The sequence below is a fragment of the Oryx dammah genome, unplaced genomic scaffold (genome assembly GCF_014754425.2).
Source record: "Oryx dammah isolate SB20612 unplaced genomic scaffold, SCBI_Odam_1.1 HiC_scaffold_15, whole genome shotgun sequence".
Classification (NCBI taxonomy): Eukaryota; Metazoa; Chordata; class Mammalia; order Artiodactyla; family Bovidae; genus Oryx; species Oryx dammah.
In genome coordinates this window covers 17,269,433-17,292,670 of record NW_024070199.1, presented here as the reverse complement: position 1 = coordinate 17,292,670, position 23,238 = coordinate 17,269,433, and the positions used below count along the sequence as shown (strand labels likewise).

At 39.9% G+C, this 23,238-nt stretch overlaps 1 protein-coding gene across 1 annotated transcript in view; it reads right to left on the bottom strand.

Moving 5' to 3' along the window:
* The window catches only part of INTS4 (integrator complex subunit 4), a 110,249-nt gene that overhangs the window by 83,053 nt on the left and 3,958 nt on the right, over positions 1-23,238 (bottom strand). The window contains exons 2-3 of the mRNA XM_040255626.1: positions 22,494-22,688; positions 10,458-10,575 (exon numbers count right to left, since the gene is read on the bottom strand). Of these exons, the coding sequence (XP_040111560.1) occupies positions 10,458-10,575; positions 22,494-22,688 (313 nt within the window). The remainder of the gene's footprint in view (positions 1-10,457; positions 10,576-22,493; positions 22,689-23,238) is intronic.

The window sequence follows — 23,238 nt, the reverse complement described above, 5'->3', positions numbered from 1 at the left end:
TTGCCTCAATCCTGCTTATTAAGCAAGTCTTCTACACCATTTTTCAACAGCATTGCTCACTTCATGTTGCTGTCACCTTTCAGTAATTCTTGCAGTATGTCAAACTTTTATAATTATATTTGTTATGGTGATTTGTGGTCAATGATTTTTGATGTTACTATTGTAAAAAGATTACTACTTGCTAAAGGCTCAGATTATGGTTAACATTTTTTATCAGTACAGTATTAAGGTAGTACATTCTTTTTAGACATAATGCTATTGCACACAATAAACAATAGTATAGTATAGACATTACTTTTATTTGCACTGGGAAATCAAAAACTCAGGTGACTCACTTTACTGCAATATTTAATTTACTGTGATCATCTGAAACAGAATCTGCAATATCTCAAGAGGTATGCATGATTATATTTTAAAGAACAAAATAAACAATATAGTTACTACATTGATGACATTAATTTCCTTTTACTATTACTAATATAGTCTCCTTAAATTAATTTTATTTAACTAAAAAAATAACTGTCCACTTAAGAAAAATATTAAGAAATCCATAATATAGATGTGAAACAAATGCCAAAAATGAAAATGATATAAAAACAACTAAAGCTTAAAAAAAAAAGAGTTTATAAAACACTGGGAAAAATCACCTCTTAAAAACACTTCCAGTAAGACACACTAGATTGAACACCTCTATTTATCACTAATTCTTTCTTGAAACCTCATTAACATATAAAGAAATTGTAAAAGTATAAACGTACAAGAACTAAGAAAACAGAAGAAGAATAGTAAGCAGATGAGAAAAGTCAACAAATTTTTCAGAGATGGCAAGCAAATGAAAAAGTCTATGGCAAACTGAGAAATCTAATCTAAATGCCTACTGAGGAGGGTGTCACAACAGAGCAAATAAATTCCAGCCATAAGCCAAGCAAGATTAAGGAATCACAGATTTAAAAGAAAAGAAAAAAAACAACCATAAAACACCCCAAAATGGAGTGAGGCATGGATTTGTTTAAAGTTTCTATAAGAAGTAGCTGGACCTCCACCTCCTTCCCTATGCTATACAACTGGCTAATCAACCACTGAAATAGAGTTTTTTTTCTCTAAAAATTAGGACAAAAAGGATCTAATCTGGCAGATGCTAGGTGAGGAAAGGAAGGAAATATAATAAAGATAATACATAATAAATATAAATATAACAAATCTGACCACATGGACCACAGCCTTGTCTAACTCAATGAAACTCTGAGCCATGCCACGTAGGACTACCCAAGATGGATGGGTCACGGTGGAGAGTTATGACAACATGTGGCCCACTGGAGAAGGGATTTCACTATTCTTGCCTCAAGAACCCCATAAACAGTATGAAAAGGCAAAAAGATAGGACTGAAAGATGAACTCCCCAGGTCGGTAGGTGCCCAATATGCTACCAGAGATCAGTGGAGAAATAACTTCAGAAAGAATGAAGAGATGGAGCCAAAGCAAAAACAACAACCAGTTGTAGATGTGACTGGTGATGGAAGTAAAGTCCGATGCTATAAACAGCAATACTGCATAGGAACCTGGAATGTTAGGTCCATGAATCAAGGCAAATTGCAAGTGGTCAAACAGGAGAGGCAAGAATGAACATAGGCATTTTAGGAGTGAGCGAACTAAAATGGCCTGGAATGGGTGAATTTTACTCAGAAGACCATTTTATCTATTACTGTGGACAAGAATCCCTTAGAAGAAATGGAGTAGCCATCAGAGTCAACAAAAACAGTCTGAAATGCAGTACTTGGATGCAATCTCAAAAACGACAGAATGATCTCTGTTCATTTCCAAGGCAAATCATTTAATATCACAGTAATCCAAGTCTATGCCCCTACCAGTAATGCTGAAGAGGCTGAAGTTGAAGACTTCTATGGAGACCTAAAAGACCTTCTTAAACTAACACCCCAAAAAGATGTCCTTTTCATTATAGGGGACTGGAATGCAAAAGTAGGAAGTCAAGAAATACCCAGAGTAACAGGCAAATTTGGCCTTGGATACACAAAGATGTAGGGCAAAGGCTAACAGAATTTTGCCAAGAGAACACACTGGTCACAATAAACACCCTCTTCCAACAACACAAGAGAAGACTCTACACATGGACATCACCAGATGGTCAACACCAAAATCAGACTGATTATATTCTCTGCAGCCAAAGATGGAGAAGCTCTATACAGTCAGCAAAAACAAAACCAGGAGCTGACTGTGGCTCAGATCATGAGCTCCTTATTGCCAAATTCAGACTTAAATTGAAGAAAGTAAGGAAAGCCACTAGACCATTCAGGTGTGACCTAAATCTAATTCCTTATGATTATACAGTGGAAGTGACAAATAAATCCAAGGGATTAGATCTGATAGAGTGCCTGAAGAACTATGGACGGAGGTTTGTGACACTATACAGGAGACAGGGATCAAGACCATCCTCAAGAAAAAGAAATGCAAAATGGTTGTCTGAGGAGATCTTACAAATAACTATGAGAAGAAGAGAAGTGAAAGGCAAAGGGAAAAAGGAAAGATATACCCATTTGAATGCACAGTTCCAAAGAGTAGCAAGGAGAGATAAGAAAGCCTTTCTCAGTGACCAATGCAAAGAAATAGAGGAAAACAATAGAATGGGAAAGACTAGAGATCTCTTCAAGAAAATTAGAGATACCAAGGGAACATTTCATGCAAAGATGGGCACAATAAAGGACAGAAATGGTATGGACCTAAGAGAAGCAGAAGATATTAAGAAGAGGTGGCAAGAATACACAGAAGAACTGTACAAAAAAGATCTTCACAAACAAGATAATCATGATGGTGTGATCACTCACCTAGAGCAGACACCCTGGAATGTGAAGTCAAATGGGCCTTAAGAAGCATCCCTATGAACAAAGCTAGAGGAGGTGATGCAATTCCAGTTGAGCTATTTCAAATCCTTAAAGATGATGCTGTGAAAGGGCTGCACTCAATATGCCAGCATATTAGGAAAACTCAGCAGTGGCCACAGGACTGGGAAAGGTCAGTTTTCATTCCAATCCCTAAGAAACGCAATGGCAAAGAATGCTCAAACTACCACACAACTGCACTCATCTCATACACTATCAAAGTAATACTCAAAATTCTCCAAGCCAGGCTTCAACGGTACATGATCCATAAACTTCGGATGTTCAAGCTGGATTTAGAAAAGGCAGAGGAACCAGATATCAAATTGCCAACATCTGCTAGATCATTGAAAAAGCAAGAGAGTTCCAAAAAAACATCTACGTCTGCTTTACTGACTATGCCAAAGCCTTTGACCTGTGTGGAAAATTCTAAAGAGATGGGAATACCAGACCACCTGATCTGCCTCCTGAGAAATCTATATGCAGGTCAAGAAGCAACAGTTAGAACTGGACGTGGAACAACAGACTGGTTCCAAATCGGGAAAGGAGTATGTCAAGGCTGTATATTGCCACCCTGCTTATTTAACTTCTATGCAGAGTACATCATGAGAAATGCCAGGCTGGATGAAGCACAAGCTTCAGTCAAGATTGCTGGGAGAAATATCAATAATGTCATCTCAGATATGCAGATGATACCACCCTATGGCATAAAGTGAAGAAGAACTAAAGAGCCTCTTGATGAAAGTGAAAGAGGAGAGTGAAAAAGCTGGCTTAAAAGGTAACTTTCAGAGAACTAAGATCATGGCATCTGGTCCCATCACTCCATGGGAAATAGATGGGGAAATAATGGAAACAGTGAGAGTCTTTATTTTGGGGGGCTCCAAAATCACTGCAGACGGTGACTGCAGCCACGAAATTAAAAGACACTTGCTCCTTGGAAGAAAAGTTATGACCAACCTAGACAGCATACTGAAAAGCAGAGACATTACTTTGCCAACAAAGGTCTGTCTAGTCAAAGCTATGGTTTTTCCAGTAGTCATGTATGGACGTGAGAGTTTATAAAGAAAGCTGAGTGTGGAAGAATTAATGCTTTTTAATTGTATTGGCAAAGACTCTTGAGAGTCCCCTGTACTGCAAGGAGATCCAACCAGTCCATCCTAAAGGAAATCAGTCCTGAATTGTCACTGGAAGGACTGATGCTCAAACTATAATACTTTGGCCACCTGATGTGAAGAACTGACTCATTTGAAAAGACCCTGATGCTGGGAGGGATTGGTGGCAGGAGGAGAAGGGGACAACAGAGGATGAAATGGTTGGATGGCATTACTGACTTAATGGACATGAGTTTGAGTGAGCTCTGGGAGTTGGTGATGGACAGGGAGGCCTGACGTCCTGTAGTCCACGGGGTCGCAAAGTGTTGGACATGACTGAGGGACTGAACTGAACTGATAATAAAGAGATTAAGAGATAATCAACATATTGAAAATGAGGATCCCTCCCTAGCACTCTTCGGCTGCTTTGGCTAAAAAATACATGGCAGTCAGGCATCTGTCCTCAGCAGAAGTCACTACTATTTAAGTCCTCTAAGACACACAGGATCATGTTAGAGTGGAGCCTACCAGCTGACAAGCCCCGTTCATTCACAAAGAACTCTCAATCAGCTTTTTAGTGCTTCATCCTAAACTTCAATGCAAAGCCAAGGATCATTAAGAAAAGTCTCCATAAACACAACATTGTAGAGGACTTCCCTGGTGGTCCTCTATGCTTCCAAAGCAGGGGGCCTGGTTCAACCACTCGTCAGGGAACTAAATCCCACATGCTGCAACTAAAAGATGTCATGTGCCTCAACAAAGACTGGAGATTCTGCGGGCAGCGACCAAGATCCAGCCCAGTCAAATAAGTAACATGAAAAGACAAAACAAGCACAACACTAAATCAACTATATTTCAATAAGAATATAAGAATTTGTTTAAGTTGAATAGATTAAAAAAGGAAAGGCAAGTCTCCAACATGAAAGAGGTCACGAAGAGAAAAGAAGGTAATAAGAGCAGACAGAAGAGAGGTGAGGAAATCAATACCACCATACTGCTCTGAAATTTACTTCTTAACAAAGATGATTTTGCATGACAACCATAAAAAGACGGCTAGACCTTTCTGAACTTAACTCTTGCCTCTAATAAATCACAAATCTCATCTAAATCTTAAATCCCGGTCTCTCCGCTGAGTTCCAGGCCTATACTGTAAGTTCAGGTTAGATGGACATCACCACAAGAATAAATGAATCCTCCACATTTCTTCTCTAAACCACCCAGTTCATCAAAGCAAATTCCACACAACCACTAAATTATCCTTATAAAACTAGACTTGATCACTTCATGCCTTGTTCAAGGACAACTAGGTACCCACTGCCTACAAAATAACATTTAAAATCCTCAGCACTCAAGACTACTACCCTTTGGCTTCAGAATATTTTACCAATGTTTTTCTTCCAAAAGCCCCTTACTTCCTATCGAGCTCTCAAACAACTTAGTTCTTCAAACATCTCTTATACTTTGCCAGTCTTCTATCCTCTGTCATCATATTCCTTCTTGTTACCACTCTTCCCCAAATTTGGAGGATTTGGACTTTCCAAAGCTATCTTTTCACTAAGCCTTTCTAGAGCTACCAGTCAGCACTGATCCCATTCTCTCCTCTGCTCCCACACTATGTTAATTATACCTCCTCTAAAACAAGCTTGATGTTATCATTAGTGGTGTAGCATGTACTAGAGAAGCAATGCTTGCCAAAGAGTTATAAAATCCATGCATTTGATGAACTTAAAGACTTCTGGTCCAAGGTGCAGACCACAGTCTTGGATTTTATAATATTAAGACTGATAATCGGGAAACTCTTAATTTAAAGCCGCAAATACAAAGTGACTTCAGCAGTCACTTTAATTCCCCAGAGTTCATCTTCCTCAGCCTTGAAATAAAGGGCTTGAACTAGATGAAACTTATGGTCCCTTCCAATTCTATCTTCTATGAATCTAGGTGGGCCAGGAACAGGAAACCAAGAAGAGTCCTAGACCAGATCTCTTACAGACAATTAAATAAGAAACGTTAGAATACTTTAAAAAAGTAAAACAGCTATTTCCATGAATACAGCATAATTTGGCTAGAATGAGTTCTGATTTAAAATTAAGTCTCTCTTGTAATGTTTCTGTATCAGAGGTAAAGTGTTTTTAGTTAAACTGTAGTCCATAAGAAAGAGCAACACACTAAGTTCTCAATTCTGCTACGACTTTTAGCTAGACCAGCTCACTTCAACTCATTTCATCTTTCTGGAACTTAACAGTCTTGTCATCTGCTGAATGAAGCAATTAGACAAGATGATCACTATAAGGCCATTTATATCTCAAACAGTCTAAGACTCTATGAAATCTCCAATCAATAAGTAAGAAATTCTTCTAAGTATAGCTCAAATAAGAACTTTCCAGGGAAAAAAAGGATATTTAGGCAATGTAATTGCTTTGGTGCTTTCAAAAGAAATATTTTTTTGCCACTATCTATAAGAACAAAGAAATATTTAATATATTATCAACACCCTAATTTTTATGAAGGTAATGTATAAAATCAAGATTCCTGGGAGAAATATCAATAACCTCAGTTATGCAGATAACACCATCCTTATGGCAGAAAGTGAAGAGGAACTAAAAAGCCTCTTGATGAAAGTGAAAGAGGAGAGTGAAAAAGTTGGCTTAAAGCTCAACATTCAGAAAACTAAGATCAGGGCATCTGGTCCCATCACTTCATGGGAAATAGATGGGGAAACAGTGGAAACAATGTCAGACTTTGCTTTTTGGGGCTCCAAAATCACTGCAGATGGTGACTGCAGCCATGAAATTAAAAGACGCTTACTCCTTGGAAGGAAAGTTATGACCAACCTAGATAGCATATTGAAAAGCAGAAACATTACTTTGCCAACAAACGTCCCTCTAGTCAAGGCTATGGTTTTTCCAGAGGTCATGTATGGATGTGAGAGTTAGACTGTGAAAAAAGCTGAGTGCCGAAGAATTGATGCTTTTGAACTGTGGTGTTGGAGAAGACTCTTGAGAATCCCTTGGACTGCAAGGAGATCCAACCAGTCCATTCTAAAGGAGATCAGTCCTGGGTGTTCACTGGAAGGACTGATGTTAAAGCTGAAATTGCAATACTTTGGCCACCTCATGCGAAGAGTTGACTCACTGGAAAAGACCCTGATGCTGGGAGGGATTGGGGGCAGGAGAAGAAGGGGAGGACAGAGGATGAAATGGCTGGATGGCATCACCGACTCGATGGACATGAGTTTGCATGAACTCCGGGAGTTGGTGATGGACAGGGAGGTCTGGCGTACTGTGATTCACGGGGTCACAAAAAGTCACAGACACGACTGAGCGACTGAACTGAACTGAATGTATAAAAATGGGAAAATTATAATGTTAAGTAAATATACTAAAAGATAATACACTCACTGTAAGTATAACCATATACAACTTATGTAAGTAAAAGGTAATATGTAAAACAAATAGTTGTATGGTAGCAGTAGGAATATTTTTAAATTTTTCCCTTGATATCATTACATTGGTCTTTCAATAAATGTCAAAAAAAGTTTTTAAGGTATTTTGATTGTTTTCTATGAATTATAAGTCTTGGGTCAAAATTCAATACAACTAAAATTTAAATATAAAGTTGTTTCTATAAAAAACATTTTCTATTTCAACCAATGGGCCACTTATATTTGTATTATTAGTTGTACAATAAGTGAATTTAGATTATCTCCTAAGTTCACTGGCCCTTTATTATTCTCATAACCTCTTAAGTTTATAGAATAAACTGTTGTCTAATATTTAAATAATCATATTTGTTTAAATATGGATACCCTAAACTGAAATAAAACTATTTTTTGAAATTATGACCAATTCAAACAAAACTAAAATATTTTCAGTAACAGCAGCAAAAGATTTTTTTTTTAATTTCAGAATAAGTATCAAAGCAATGAGAACTAACTCTATTAGAAAATCTTGTACATAAATAAAACAAGACAAATATAATAAAAAAAATTCTTATGGTGAAACAGTTTTCCTTTTCACCTAAGACGTTTAGTATACATCAACAAGGAACAAATAGAAAAGGCAACAACATATGAGACTTGGGAACTAAAGACTGCTTTAGTTTCTGCTTTTATAGGAACTAAATGGTAGAGGACTCCATGACCAGGAGGGTGTGTGAGGGTGTGGGTGTGGGTGTGGGTGTGTCTACTTAGTTGCTCAGTCATGTCTGACTCTTTGCAACCCCATGAACTGTAGTCCACCAGACTCTTCCATGCATGGGATTCTCCAGGCAAGAGTACTGAAGTGGGCAGCCATTCCCTTCTCCAGGGGATCTTCCCGACCCAGAGATCAAATCTGTGCCTCCTGCATCTATGCTGGTAAAGGCAGGTCCTTTACCACTGAGTCACCAGGAAGCCCCTGCTGGGTTGGTAGGCACAGTCAATAAAACATCAATTCTGTTACAGACTTGTAACATTGAGCAAGTCAGTTAACTTCTCTGAGCTTCAGCAACCCCACCTATAAAATAAGGACAATATTATCTATCTTACGTCATATGTAAACTACCTTAGGTATAATGGCTCTTCAGCTCAGTTCAGTTCAGTCACTCAGTCATGTCTGACTCTTTGCGCCCATGAACTGCAGCACACCACGCCTCCCTGTCAATCACCAACTCCCAGTGTTTACTCAAACCCATGTCCATTGAGTTGGTGATGGACATGACATCTAATCATCTCATCCTTTGTTATCCCCTTCTCCTGCCTTCAGTCATTTCTGACATCAGGGTCTTTTCAAATGAGTCAGCTCTTCCCATCAGGTAGCCAAAATATTGGAGTTTCAGCTTCAACATCAGTCCTTCCAATGAACACCCAGGCTGATTTTAGGATGGACTGGTTGGATCTCCTTACAGTCCAAGGGATTCTCAAGAGTCTTCTCCAACACCACAGTTCAAAAACATCAATTATTCGGTGCTCAGCTTTCTTTATAGTCCAACTCTCACATCCATAGATGACCACTGGGAAAACCATAGCCTTGACTAGATGGACCTTTGTTGGCAAAGTAATGTCTCTGCTTTTTAGTATACTGTCTAGGTTGGTCATAACTTTCCTTCTAAGGAATAAAAATCTTCTAATTTCATGGCTGCAATCACCATCTGCAGTGATTTTGGAGCCCCCCAAAATAAAGACTCTCACTGTTTCCACTATTTCCCCATCAATTTGCCATGAAGTGATGGGATCGGATGCCATGATCTTCATTTTCTGAATGTTGAGCTTTAAGCCAACTTTTTCACTCTCTTTTTTCACTTTCATCAGGAGGCTCTTAAATTCTTCTTCACTTTCTGCCATATGGGTGGTATCATCTGCATATCTGAGGTGATTGATATTTCTCCCGGCAATCTTGATTCCAGCTTGTGCTTCTTCCAGCCCACCGTTTCTCATGATGTACTCTGCATAGAAGTTAAATAAGCAGGGTGACAATAGACAGCCTTGACGTACTCCTTTTCCTATTTGGAACCAGTCTGTTGTTCCATGTGCACTTCTAACTGTTGCTTCCTGACCTGCATATAGGTTTCTCAAGAGGCCAGTCAGGTGGTCTGGTATTCCCATCTCTTGAAGAATTTTCCACAGTTTATTGTGATCCACACAGTCAAAGGCTCTGGCATAATCAGTAAAGCAGAAATGTTTTTCTGGAACTCTCTTGCTTTTTCAGTGATCCAGTGCATCTTGGCAATTTGATCTCTGGTTCCTCTGCCTTTTCTAAAACCAGCTTGAACATCTGGAAGTTCACAGTTCATGTACTGCTGAAGCCTGGCTTGGAGAATTTTGAGCATTACTTTACTAGCGTGTGAGATGAGTGCAATTGTGTGGTAGTCTTAGTAGAGGTCAATGAATGATAGCTATTAAGAGACATGGAGAAGGCAATGGCACCCCACTGCAGTACTCTTGCCTGGAAAATCCCATGGACAGAGGAGCCTGGTAGGCTGCAGTCCATGGGGTCACCAAGTTTCGGACGTGACTGAGCAACTTCACTCTCACTTTTCACTTTCATGCACTGGAGAAGGAAATGGCAACCCATTCCAATGTTCTTGTCTGGAGAATCCCAGGGACGGGGGAGCCTGGTGGGCTGCCGTCTATGGGGTCGCACAGAGTCAGACATGACTGAAGTGACTTAGCAGCAGCAGCAGCATTAAGAGACAAACCTGTATTTTAACTCTAAGGTAAATATACGTACATGATTTTACTGCTGCTGCTGTCATCCTCAAATTTCTTTTCAATAACCACCAACACAATAAAACTTTGCTCTACACTTTATACAAAAGGAACTACAGATTTCTGCTCTAATTATACAACTTTTGCTTATTTATTTGGTTGCGCAGCGAGGCACAGAGGACCTTAGTTTCCCAACCAGGGATGGAACTCCTGCCCCTTCAGTGGAAGTGCAGAGTCCTAATCACTGGACCACCTGGGAATTCCCTCTACAGCTTTTAAACTTCAACTTACTTTCATTCTGCAGGATATTAATGGCATCATCCATAATGCAGTCTGGTGAAAATCCTGCAGTTTTTGACAGTAAACCCAACAATGATGCAATTTTCAGTCTCACAGACGCATCATTCTCCTGCAACAAAAGAAGCTATTGTTACCTTGATGCTCTACTCTCAGCTAACCAACAACAGGAACATGGGAAATATCTCGAAAAAGACTCAATGATCCAAGTATTCTAAAGCTTTATCTCTGAAAAATTAGCTGTATATACTTTGGGGAGAAAGTTTTTCTCAATCTGGGTGTTCCATCCAAATAAAGCAAAGTGAATGAAAATATTTTCACACCTTCTTGATGTTATTAATTTCTAACCAGATGTATGCTTCTGGGATTAAAAACACCTTTCTTCCACTGTGCAATCACATTTGACATAAGCTGCAGCAACTTGCACCACAAACACCGGGCACCCCAACACGGGGCACCCTAACACTGCTATCAGTGCCACTGTTTTTGGAGCCCCCGGAAATTGGGTGCTGCAGCTACCACTGCTATCACCAGGAAATTTTCACTCTGTTTTTTTGGATCACCATATCCTGATCAGAAGTTTGAAGCAGGTGAATCTAATTGTCTGGGTGTAGGTCTGGTGCCTGGACCCAGATCTCGGCCCCAAAGCTAAAGAGACTAAAAAATGATTTATTGAGCTTCCCTGGTGGCTCAGATGGTAAAGAATCCACCTGCAATGCAGGAGACCCAGGTTAGATCCCTGGTTCAGGAAGATCCCCTAAAAGAAGGAAATGGCAACCCACTCCAGGATTCTTGCCTGGAGAACTCCATGGACAGAAGAGCCTGGAGGGCTACAGACTGTGGAGTCACAGAGTCGGACATAACTGAGTGAATGGTGGTTCAGTGGTTAAGAATCCACTTGCCAATGCAGAGGACACAGGTTCAGTCCCTTGTCCAGGAGACCCCACATGGTGCAGAGCAACTAAGCCCACGCAACCCCACCTACTGAGCTTGTGCTCTAGAGCCTGCAAGCAACTACTGAGTCCATGTGCCACAACTACGGAAGCCAAGTGCCCTAGAACCTGTGCTCTGCAACAGAGAAGCCACCACAATAAGAAGCCCCGTGTTGCAACTTGGGAGTAGGTCCTACCCACCACAACTAGAGAAAGCTCATGCACAGAAATGAAGACCTAGAGCAGCCAAAAATAAAATTAATTAATTCTTTAAAAGAATTAACATAATATCTAGGTTAACCAGTAAAATGTGTAACTCCCAAGCTAATAAAAAAGCAGTGGAGGAGAGAATTTTTTTAAAAAGAGCCAATGCAAAAGGTGGTAACAATTGAGAGGAAAAAAAGAACACTAGGAGTTAAGATAAATAGAAGGCATTTCATAAGAGGGTAGATTTAAACCCATATATTTCAATAAACAAATTAAATATAAAGAACTAAACGCTCCAATTAAAAACTAAACACTGTCAGGTGAAATTTCTTAAAAAACTAACTATATGCTGTTGCATCACAAAATAAAAAGTGATTAAAAAAGAAGATTTGAAAATAAAAGATAGAAATAGGTGTATCATGCAAGAGACAGCTGGTATCATTATATCAGTACTAGACAAAGCCATTATATGGTGACATGATTATTTGTAAAGAATCTAAAAGAACATACACATAATTTATTAAAATTGTTAAATGAGCTTAACAAAGTTGTTAGATATACGGTTTAATAAATAAAAACCAACTGCAGGTCTGAATATCCTTTATGTACTACTTAAAATTAAGAATTTTTAAATATATCATTTACAATAACAAAATATTAACTATATAGGAATAACTAACAAAAAGATGTACAAAACTTCTATGCAGAAAACAGCATTAAAATAAAGGACATACCATGTCCATTGAATGGAAGACTTAATGTTATAAAATGTCAATCAGTAAATTGCATCTTAATTACAGAATTAACGCAACCCTAATCAAAAATCTGTGAAGAAAGCTGAGTGCCGAAGAACTGATGCTTTTGAACTGTGGTGTTGGAGAAGACTCTTGAGAGTCCCTTGGACTGCAAGGAGAGCCAACCAATCCATTCTAAAGGAGATCAGTCCTAGGTGTTCTTTGAAAGGAATGATGCTGAAGCTGAAACTCCAATACTTTGGCCACCTCACACAAAGAGTTGACTCACTGGAAAAGACTCTGATGCTGGGAGGGATTGGGGGCAGGAGGAGAAGGGGACGACAGAGGATGAGATGGCTGGATGGCATCACCGACTCAATGGACATGAGTTTGGGTGAACTCTGGGAGTTGGTGATGGACAGGGAGGCCTGGTGTGCTGCAGTTCATGGGGTCGCAAACAGTCGGACACGACTGAGCGACTGAACTGAACTGAATCAAAATTCTAACAAGAAATTTTCTTTTCAGGCAAATTTTCACAAGTTGATTTCAAAATTGATAGTTACTTAGATTACTGGGGTAATAGTGGAAACAGGGAGGTAGATGGACTTAAGAGATACTTAGAAAGTAAAATCAACATGAGTTGGTGAGGAAGGGAATATAGGGAGAAGAAAGGGTGACGGTGGCACAAAGTATTTTTCTTGGTTTTCTGAGGTAAGGGTCTATATTGATGGTGGTACATTTCCTGCTATAAAGCAGACTGGAGAATGAATGGAGATACTAAGTTCAGTTCTGAATACAAAGAGAAGTCAATTCTTTATGGACTGAAAGAACATCATCAAATCAAGTAATTGTCTTTCAGGGACAATGCACTAGTAAATACCCTAATTGTGTAGTAAGAGAGGACAGAAAAGCTACATAGCCTTTCTACAGTCTGGAATGGAGTCACAGACCTCCAAACACAAGGAAACAGCCAAGAAAGCAGAAATACTAAGTCTGGCAAATAAGAGGAAGGCAAGGACGGAACAAAGAAGAATGAGAGTATCTGACCCAGTAACATTCTTCCTTCATCTGGATACTTTACTCAAGTTTTTCTACTTTCTGAAATTATCCCTGGTACCCTTCATGACTAAGCTTACAACCGCCTCTGTCAAAGCCTCTCTAATAACTGCTCTTCTCACCATTAAAATTGTCCTTGTTCAGGCTTTTCTCATCTTGCTATAGACTTTCCAGTCTCCTAGCTGGTCACCCTAAGTCCTGTCTCACCTGGCCCTCATTCAATTCCTCCATCTGCCAAACCACCCCCCAGAGTGACATAGCTAAAACAAAACTCCACAAGGCAGAATTCAAGAACCTTCCATTAGGTAATATTTCTAGTCTTATCTCTTAAAGAGCTCTCAATTTAAAATGTACACCAGTCCAACTACCTGTATTTCTTCTAATGTGGCAGATTATTTCACATCTCCCAGTCTTTGCTCACAATTCTTCCTTCTTTCTAAAATGCCTTTCCTCTTGTTTTCCAACTAGTCAAAATCTGTTTTTTAAGATTCACCTCAAGCATCACCCTAGCTCAGTTGCCTGCAATGCAGGAGACCCGGGTTCGATCCCTGGGTCGGGAAGATCCCCAGGAGAAGGAAATGGCAACCCACTTCAGTATTCTTGCCTGGAGAACTCCACGGACAGAGGAGCCTGGCGGGCTACAGTCCAGGGGGTCTCAAAGTCAGACACGACTTAGTGACTAAACTACCACCAAGCATCACTACTCTGCAATGCCCTTCTAGACCTATGCGCCTACATAAAACTGATTCTTTAGAAGTTACATCATAACCTGTCCCAGATTTCATAATACCTCTAACGCTGTATTGTGTTTCCCTGGTGGCTGAGTGGTAAAGAATCCGCCTGCCAAGGCAGGCGACATGGGTTTGATCCCTGGGTCAGGAAGATCCCCTGGAGAAGGAAATGGCAATCCACTCCACCATTCTTGCCTGGGAAATCAGTGTGCAATTATCCATTTATTGTCTAATCTACCCAATCAGACTCAGATCAGGGATTGTATATTAATCTCTGAATCACTAACGTGAAGCAAAGGTCTGGCAGAATTAGTATCCAGAACATTCTGAATGAATAAAATGAGTAAATTAATAACTCAAGCCCTTAACTATCTATATATCACATGTGTTATCTGGTCTACCAACTATACTTCTGCTGCTACTGCTACTGCTAAGTCGCTTCAGTCGTGTCCGACTCTCTGCGACCCCAAAGACGGCAGCCCACCAGGCTCCCCCGTCCCTGGGATTCTCCAGGCAACAACACTGGAGTGGGTTTCCATTTCCTTCTCCAATGCATGAAAGTGAAAGTGAGAGTGAAGTCGCTCAGTCGTGTCTGACTCTTTGCGACCCCATGGGCTGCAGCCTACCAGGCTCCACCGTCCATGGGATTTTCCAGGCAAGAGTACTGGAGTGGGTTACCATTGCCTTCTCCATTACCAGCTATACTACTGGTCCTTAAAGGACAAAGAATATGTCTCACAGTTCTTTAACAGCCTCCACAGTAACTAATATAGCAGAATAAATGAAGAATCCCTCACATGAAGTAAGTGCAGACAGTGCTACCTGGCCACAGAAAAGTTTGCAGTAGAAAAGCAGAAGCCAAAGCACCCACTGAAACACAAGAGACCACATTTCTGGATGAAACAGAAAAAAGGATAAATAAAACACCATGGCCATCAATCTGTACCTGGACCAACTTGTTAGCACTCATTACTTCTGGGGCTAGAATCTGCTAGACTAAGGCAAGCAGCACAGCCTGGTTAAACAGCTTACGGTCTGACGTAACACTTCCTCTAGAGATGGTATCAGTATTATGTTTTTAAAAAGAAGCTTTTTATTATTAATTTTTGGCCATACCACAAGGCACGCAAGATCTCTGTTCCCCAACCAGGGCCCAAACCCACGCCCCCTGCAGTAGAAGCACAGTTGTGGAAGCAGTCTTAACCACTGGACCACCAGGGAAGTCCCTAAAAAGAGTCTTTACTGTTATAGATATAAACTGAAATTTAAGAGTAAAATAATATGATGCTACGAATCTGTTTTCACAAGAATCTGGTGCAGAGGGTGAAAGTGGAGGAAATGGAGGTAGACAGTAGGAGTTGGGCTCGGGGGGTGAGAATAAAGCAAATCTGGACATGAAATATAACTGCTGAAGCTGAGTAATAATTACATGTGAATTAATTAAACTATTCTAACTGTATATAGATTTGTTCCATAACAAAAAGTTGAAAAAACATTCCATACAATCCAGAGATTCTATCCCTGAGGATTTATCAGAAGAAAACAATAATACTAATTCCAAAAGATATGAGTACCCCTGTATGTTGCAGCATTATAACAATAGCCAAGATACGGAAGCAACCTAAGTGCGCATCAATAGATAAATGGGTAAAATAAGATGTGATATATATATACACAGTGGAATCTTAGCCATAAAAAAAGAATGAAATCTTGCAATTCGCAGCAACATGGATGGATCTAGGGGGGTATTATGCTAAGTAAAGTAAGTCAGAGAAAGACATACTGTATGATTTCACATATATATAGAATCTGAAAAAACAAAACAAATGAACAAACGTAACAAAACAGAAATAAAGTCATAGATACAGAAATACATAGGTGTTTGCCAGAGGGAGAGGAGGGAAAAATAGGTGAGGAAGATTAAGAGATACATACTTCCAGCTGCAAAATAAATGAGTCATGGGCATGAAATGTACAGCATCAAGAACATAGTCAATAACTAATATCTTTGTATGGTGACAGATGATAACTCAATTTATTGTGGTCATTTTGAAATGCATAGAAATACTGAATCACTACACTGTGTAGCAGAATTTAACATAAGGTTGTAGGTCAGTTCTACTTTAAAAACAAAAAATCCATAGAAAAAGGGATCAGATTTGTGGTTACCAGAAGCAGAGGTGGGGGGAAGGAAACAACCCAGGGAGCGAACCCAGGTCTCCCGCATTGTAGGCAGATTCTTTACTAGCTGAGCCACCAGGGAAACCCAAGAATACTGCAGAAGGTAGCCTATCCCTTCTCCTGGGGATCTTCCTGACCCAGGAATTGAACCGGGGTCTCCTGCATTGCAGGTATATTCTTTACTAGCTGAGCTACCAGGAAAGCCCTTAATTATACTTTAAAAACAAATGAATCCATAGAAAAGGGGATCAGATTTGTGGTTACCAGAAGCAGAGGTGGGCAGAAGGGAACTGGATGAAGGCAGTCAAAAGGTACAAACTTTTAGTTGAAAGATAAGTATTAGGGTTGTAATGAATAACATGATAAATACAATTAACACTGCTGTGTGTTACATACGAACATTGTTAGGAGAGTAAATCCCAAGTACTCTCAACACAAGAAAAAAATGTTTTGTCTGTTTCTTCAATTTTGTATCTATGTGAGATAACAGATGTTCACTAAATGTATCCTGGTGGCACAGGAGCGGCGGCTGTGCAGCACAGGAGCGGCGGCTGTGCAGCACAGGAGCAGCCGAGAGGAGCTACCCCACGTCCAAGGTCAGCAGTGGCGGCCGTGAGGAGCTACACCATGTCCAAGGTCAGCAGTGGCGGTGGACAGAAGCTACCCCACGTCAAGGGTCAGGAGCGGGGACCATGAGGAGATACCCCATGTCCAAGGTCAGCAGCAGCAGCCAAAAGGAGCTATCCAATGTTCAAGGTAAGGAGCGGCAGCTGAGCTTTGGTGGTGCAGTCGTGAAGAGATACCTTATGTCCAAGGTAAGAGAAACCCAAGTAAGATGGTAGGCGCTGAGAGAGGGAATCAGAGGGCAGACAGACTGAAACCACAATCACAGATAACTAGCCAATCTGATCATATGGACCACAGCCTTGTCTAACTCAATGAAACTAAGCCATGCCGAGTGGGGCCACCCAAGACAGATGGGTCATGGTGGAGAGGTCTGAAAGAATGTGGTCCACATTCAGAAGAGAATGACAAACCACTTCAGTATTCTTGCCTTGAGAACCCCATGAACAGTATGAAAAGGCAAAAAGATAGGACACTGAAAGATGAACTCCTCAGGTAGGTAGGTTACCCAATATGCTACTGGAGATCAATGGAGAAATAATTCCAGAAAGAATGAAGGGATGGACCCAAAGCAAAAACAACACCCAGTTGTGGATGCAACTGGTGATAGAAGCAAGGTCCAGTGATGTAAAGAGCAATATTGCATAGGAACCTGGAATGTTAAGTCCATGAATCAAGGCAAATTGGAAGTGGTCAAACAGGAGATGGCAAGAGTGAATGTTAACATTCTAGGAATCAGCAAACTATGATGGACTGGAAATGGATGAATTTAACTCAGATGACCATTATATCTACTACTATGGGCAGGAATCCCTTAGAAGAAATGGAGTAGCCATTATAGTCAACAAGAGTCCGAAATGCAGTACTTGGATGCAATCTCAAAAACGACAAAATGATCTCTGTTCATTTCCAAGGCAAACCATTCAATATCATGGTAATCCAAGTCTATGCCTCGATCAGTAATACTGAAGAAGCTGAAGTTGAACGGTTCTGTGAAGACCTAAAAGACTTTCTAGAACTAACACTCAAAAAGCTGTCCTTTTCATTAAAAGGGACTGGAATGCAAAAGTAGGAAGTCAGGAAACACCTGGAGTAACAGGCAAATTTGGCCTTGGATTACATAAAGAAGCAGGGCAAAGGCTAACAGAGTTTTGCCAGAGAACACACTAGTCACAGCAAACAGCCTCTTCCAACAACACAAGAGAAGAATCTACACATGGACATCACCAGATGGTCAACACCAAAATCAGACTGATTATATTCTTTGCAGCCAAAGATGGAGAAGCTCTATACAATCAGCAAAAACAAGACCAGGAGCTGACTGTGGCTCAGATCATGAACTCCTTATTGCCAAATTCAGACTTAAACTGAAGAAAGTGGGGAAAACCACTAGACCATTCAGTTATGACCTAAATCAAATCCCTCATGATTATACAGTGGAAGTGAGAAATAGATTTAAGGGACTAGATCTGATAGACAGAGTGAGTGAAGAACTATAGAGGGAGATTCATGACATTGTACAGGAGACAGGGATCAAGACCATCCCCAAGAAAAGAAACGCAAAAAAAGCAAAATGGCTGTCTGAGGAGGCCTTAACAAACAGCTGTGGAAAGAAGCGAAGGGAAAAGGAGAAAAGGAAAGATATATCCATTTGAATGCACAGTTCCAAAGAATATCAAGGAGAGATAAGAAAGCCTTTCTCAGTGATCAATGCAACGAAATAGAGGAAAACAACAGAATGGGAAAGACTAGAGATTTCTTCAAGGAAATCAGAGATACCAAGGGAACATTTCATGCAAAGATGGGCACAATAAAGGACAGAAATGGCATGGACCTAATAGAAGCCAAAGATATTAAGAAGAGGTGGCAAGAATACACAGAAGAACTGTACAAAAAAGATCTTCACAAACAAGATAATCATGATGGTGTGATCACTCACCTAGAGCCAAACATCCTGGAATGTGAAGTCAAGTGGGCCTTAGAAAGCAATCACTACGAACAAAGCTAGAGGAGGTGATGCAATTCCAGTTGAGCTATTTCAAATCCTAAAAGATGATGCTGTGAAAGTGCTGCACTCAATATGCCAGCAAATTTGGAATACTCAGCAGTGGCCACAGGACTAGAAAAGGTCAGTTTTCATTCCAATCCCCAAGAAAGGCAATGCCAAAGAATGATCAAACTACCACACAATTGCACTCATCTCACATGCTAGTAAAGTAATGCTCAAAATTCTCCAAGCCAGGCTTCAGCAATACGTGAACCGTGAACTTCCAGATGTTCAAGCTGGTTTTAGAAAAGGCAGAGGAACCAGAGATCAAATTGCCAACATCCACTGGATCATGGAAAAAGCAAGAGAGTTCCAGAAAAACATTTATTTCTGCTTTATTGACTATGCCAAAGCCTTTGACTGCGTGGATAACAATAAACTGTGGAAAATTCTTCAAGAGATGGGAATACCAGACCACGTGACTGGCCTCTTGAGAAACCTATATGCAGGTCAGGAAGCAACAGTTAGAAGTGCACATGGAACAACAGACTGGTTCCAAATAGGAAAAGGAGTACGTCAAGGCTGTCTATTGTCACCCTGCTTATTTAACTTCTATGCAGAGTACATCATGAGAAATGCTGGGCTGGAAGAAGCACAAGCTGGAATCAAGACTGCCAGGAGAAATATCAATCACCTCAGATATGCAGATGACACCACCCTTATGGCAGAAAGTGAAGAAGAACTTAAGAGCCTCTTGATGAAAGTGAAAGAGCAGACTGAAATAGTTGGCTTAAAGCTAAACATTCAGAAAACGAAGATCATGGCATCCGGTCCCATCACTTCATGGGAAATAGATGGGGAAACAGTGGAAACAGTGGCTGACTTTATTTTGGGGGGCTCCAAAATCATTGCAGATGGTGACTGCAGCCATGAAATTAAAAGACGCTTACTCCTTGGAAGGAAAGTTATGACCAACCTAGATAGCATATTGAAAAGCAAAGACATTACTTTGCCAACAAAGGTCCATCTAGTCAAGGGTATGGTTTTTCCAGTGGTCATGTATGGATGTGAGAGTTGGACTATAAAGAAAGCTGAGCGCCGAAGAATTGATGCTTTTGAACTGTGGTGTTGGAGAAGACTCTTGAGAGTCCCTTGGACTGCAAGGAGATCCAACCAGTCCATCCTAAAGGAAATCAGTCCTGGATGTTCATTGGAAGGACTGATGTTGAAGCTGAAACTCTAATACTTTGGCCACCTGAAGAGAAGAGCTGACTCATTTGAAATGACCCTGACCCTGGGAAAGATTGAGGGCAGGAGAAGGGGACGACAGAGGATGAGATGGTTGGACGGCATCACTGAATCAATGGAAATGAGTTTGGGTAAACTCTAGGAGTCGGTGATGTACAGGGAGGCCTGGCGTGCTGCGGTTCATGGGGTCGCAAAGAGTCAGACACGACTGAGAGAATGAACTGAACTGAATCATTTTATGACTTACACAAGTCAAATCAGTATCCTTAAATGTAAATAGTGCTGTATGACCATTATATCTCAATCAAAGTAGGAAAAAAAAAAGTCACATATTGCTTAAGAGAATGTTACATCCTCGTACAAGGAAATGGGCAAGGAACAAAATAAATGAAAAATTATATACAATATTAGAAGATGTTAAGTGCTCTGGAGAATACAAAATAAAGGAAGGGGCTAGAAAGTGCTGGAAGTGGGATAGGCAGTTTCAATTTCAAACGGATAAAAGAAGACCTTAATGAAAAAGTAACGTTTGAGCAAAGAGTGGAATGCAATGTGGGAAACAGACACATGAACACCTGAGGGAAGTGTTCCAAGCAGAAGGAAAGATAAGACTGAGAAAGGAATATACTTGACAGAGAAAATGGCAGACCAGACCAGGATCGTGTCAAGGAGAGGGGTTCTAGGCTAAGGTAACAACATGGGAAAAGACACTGACTTCTGAAAACACACCAAGTTTTTCGAAAACTTCAACCATTCTGATAAAGCTACAACATTATACATGTGAAGAAAAGGACTTTTTAGATCATTCATAAAATACTTAAATAAAGATAGTTAGATAGTTCATAAAAATAAAAGAGACTAAAGGGAAAAAGATAAGAAACAAGGAGGGACTTCAATACATATACATCCTGATTGATGCAAATATGAAGTACAAATCATCTATAAAGTATTCTTAAAATTTTCAAAAATATGCTTATCTGGGATCTAACAAAGTCTATTGATCAAACTTCCAGTTCATAGTAAATATAGGAGATAGAGGAACAAGTTAACCACGGAAGTAAACAAATTCAGAAAACAAGATAGTTTGTAAAACAACTGACCAAATTTCTTTAATAGGCTGTATCACCAAAATAATAACTGTTCCAGATTTTACAAAAAGCAAATGCCATGTGTGGACACAGTTCCCATTCTGATTTGAACAAATCAACTATAACAAGATACTCTGGAAACAACTAGAGAAATTTGGGGCTTCCTTCATGGCTCAGTGGTACAGAATTTGCCTGCCAATGCAGGAGACATGGGATTATCCCTGGGAAGATCCCCAGGAGAAGGAAAGGACAACCCACTCCACTATCCTCTGTCGAAGGGAAATTCCATGGACAGAGGAGCCTGGTGGGTTACAGCCCATAGGGTCACAAGAGTTGGACATAACTTAGCAACTAAACCATCACCACCAGAGAAATTTGAATATGAACTATTTGTTAGATGACATTGAGGAATAACTGAATTATATTGAGGAGGTTAGATGGTTATATCTTTTTTCAATGTACCTTTTTAAGAGATATGTAATGAACTGTTTAGGGGAAAATATTATGATAGTTTAACAAAAATTTCAGGAAAGCAAATAAAGCAAATTTGACAAAATAGTAATAACTATTTAACCCCAAAGATGAGTTATTTGGGAGTTCATTATAGTACTGTCTCTACTTTACTATAAGCTTAATAATTTTCATACTAAAGTTTCAAATTCTAAGTCATCTGTGATTCAAATATTTACAAATCATTTCTTCTTTAACCTCAGATCTCACAAACAAAAGCTGAAAAAGAAATGCATTTTGTGAATTTCATTTTCTCTCTTTAAACTATTTTCTGTATTTAATCATGCATGAATTGATGCTTTTTTCTAGCCTATGAAAACAGAGAAATAAAATGCTATGTAACTTAAAAAAAAAAAAGAGGGGCTACTGCAGTTAAGATATTGGGGCCCTGAATTAAAGCAGTAACAGCAGAGAGAAGACTATATACCAGAGGCAAATCTGGTTGAAGTTAACTCCTCCTCTGTGCTCCAATGCACTCTCAGTACCCTCAGCAATTTGATGCCTTTTATCATTCACATCTGTCTCCATCTAGCTACTCTAAGCTTCTAAGGAGAGGATCTTTTTGGATCTTTTGGACTTTTTTCATCTCGGTATCCACAGTGCCTAGCATACGGAAGATACTCAGGAAAAGACGGCTGAATGAACACCTTATTTATTTTGCCATTTTAACCCATTCTGCAGAGATAATACAATTCTCATACCTACTGCCATCATGTCCCAAGACCTTCTTACCTTGTAATAATGTTCCAAGAGAATCCTGACGACTCCCTCCACACTTTCTGCCTCAACAGGCTTCCTGGCAAACTGAAGCAGGTACTGCAAAGCATCTGCTGGGGAGGTAGCCTTACACAGATCTATGTGGAGTGCTGCAGATTTACTTGGTTTTGTCATTCGGAGTTTCTTAGTAGCAATTTCATCCTGTTGTTGCTGCAAGAGGGTAAGGAAGATAAAACATGAAAACCTGGCTGACAACAAAGAATCTGCAAATCTAACTTTGCCTCATTTGATGAAAATTAACTTTTCCTACACCAACTAATATATTTGGGTAACAGACCTAGCATAAACAAAAAAGCAGCGTTATGAACCAGGGAAAGACCCAACTGGAGACAAAGTTATGAGTCCCAATTTTGCTTTTCACTAGCTCCAATGGCTTTGGGCAAGTCATTTCATTTCAAGTCTCAGTTTCTTTCTCTGTAAAGTAGGTCCATAATATTTTGTTCTGCCTATCTCTTAGGATTGCTGTAGCTCTGGGGTTAAGAGGACACACAAAGGATCTGTTCCACTCTTTATTAGAACAGAAATCTCAACTCAACAAATATATTCAGACTGTGCTAAAGCACTTACTAGGCTCACCTTCCCTCCTGAGAAACCCAGAACCAACAGGAACAGTCTACAGCTTACACTGAGGAAAAAAATCTTCCTTTCACAACAGATGACTATTTTCACCCAAATCACTCTACCTTTATTAGAAGAATGG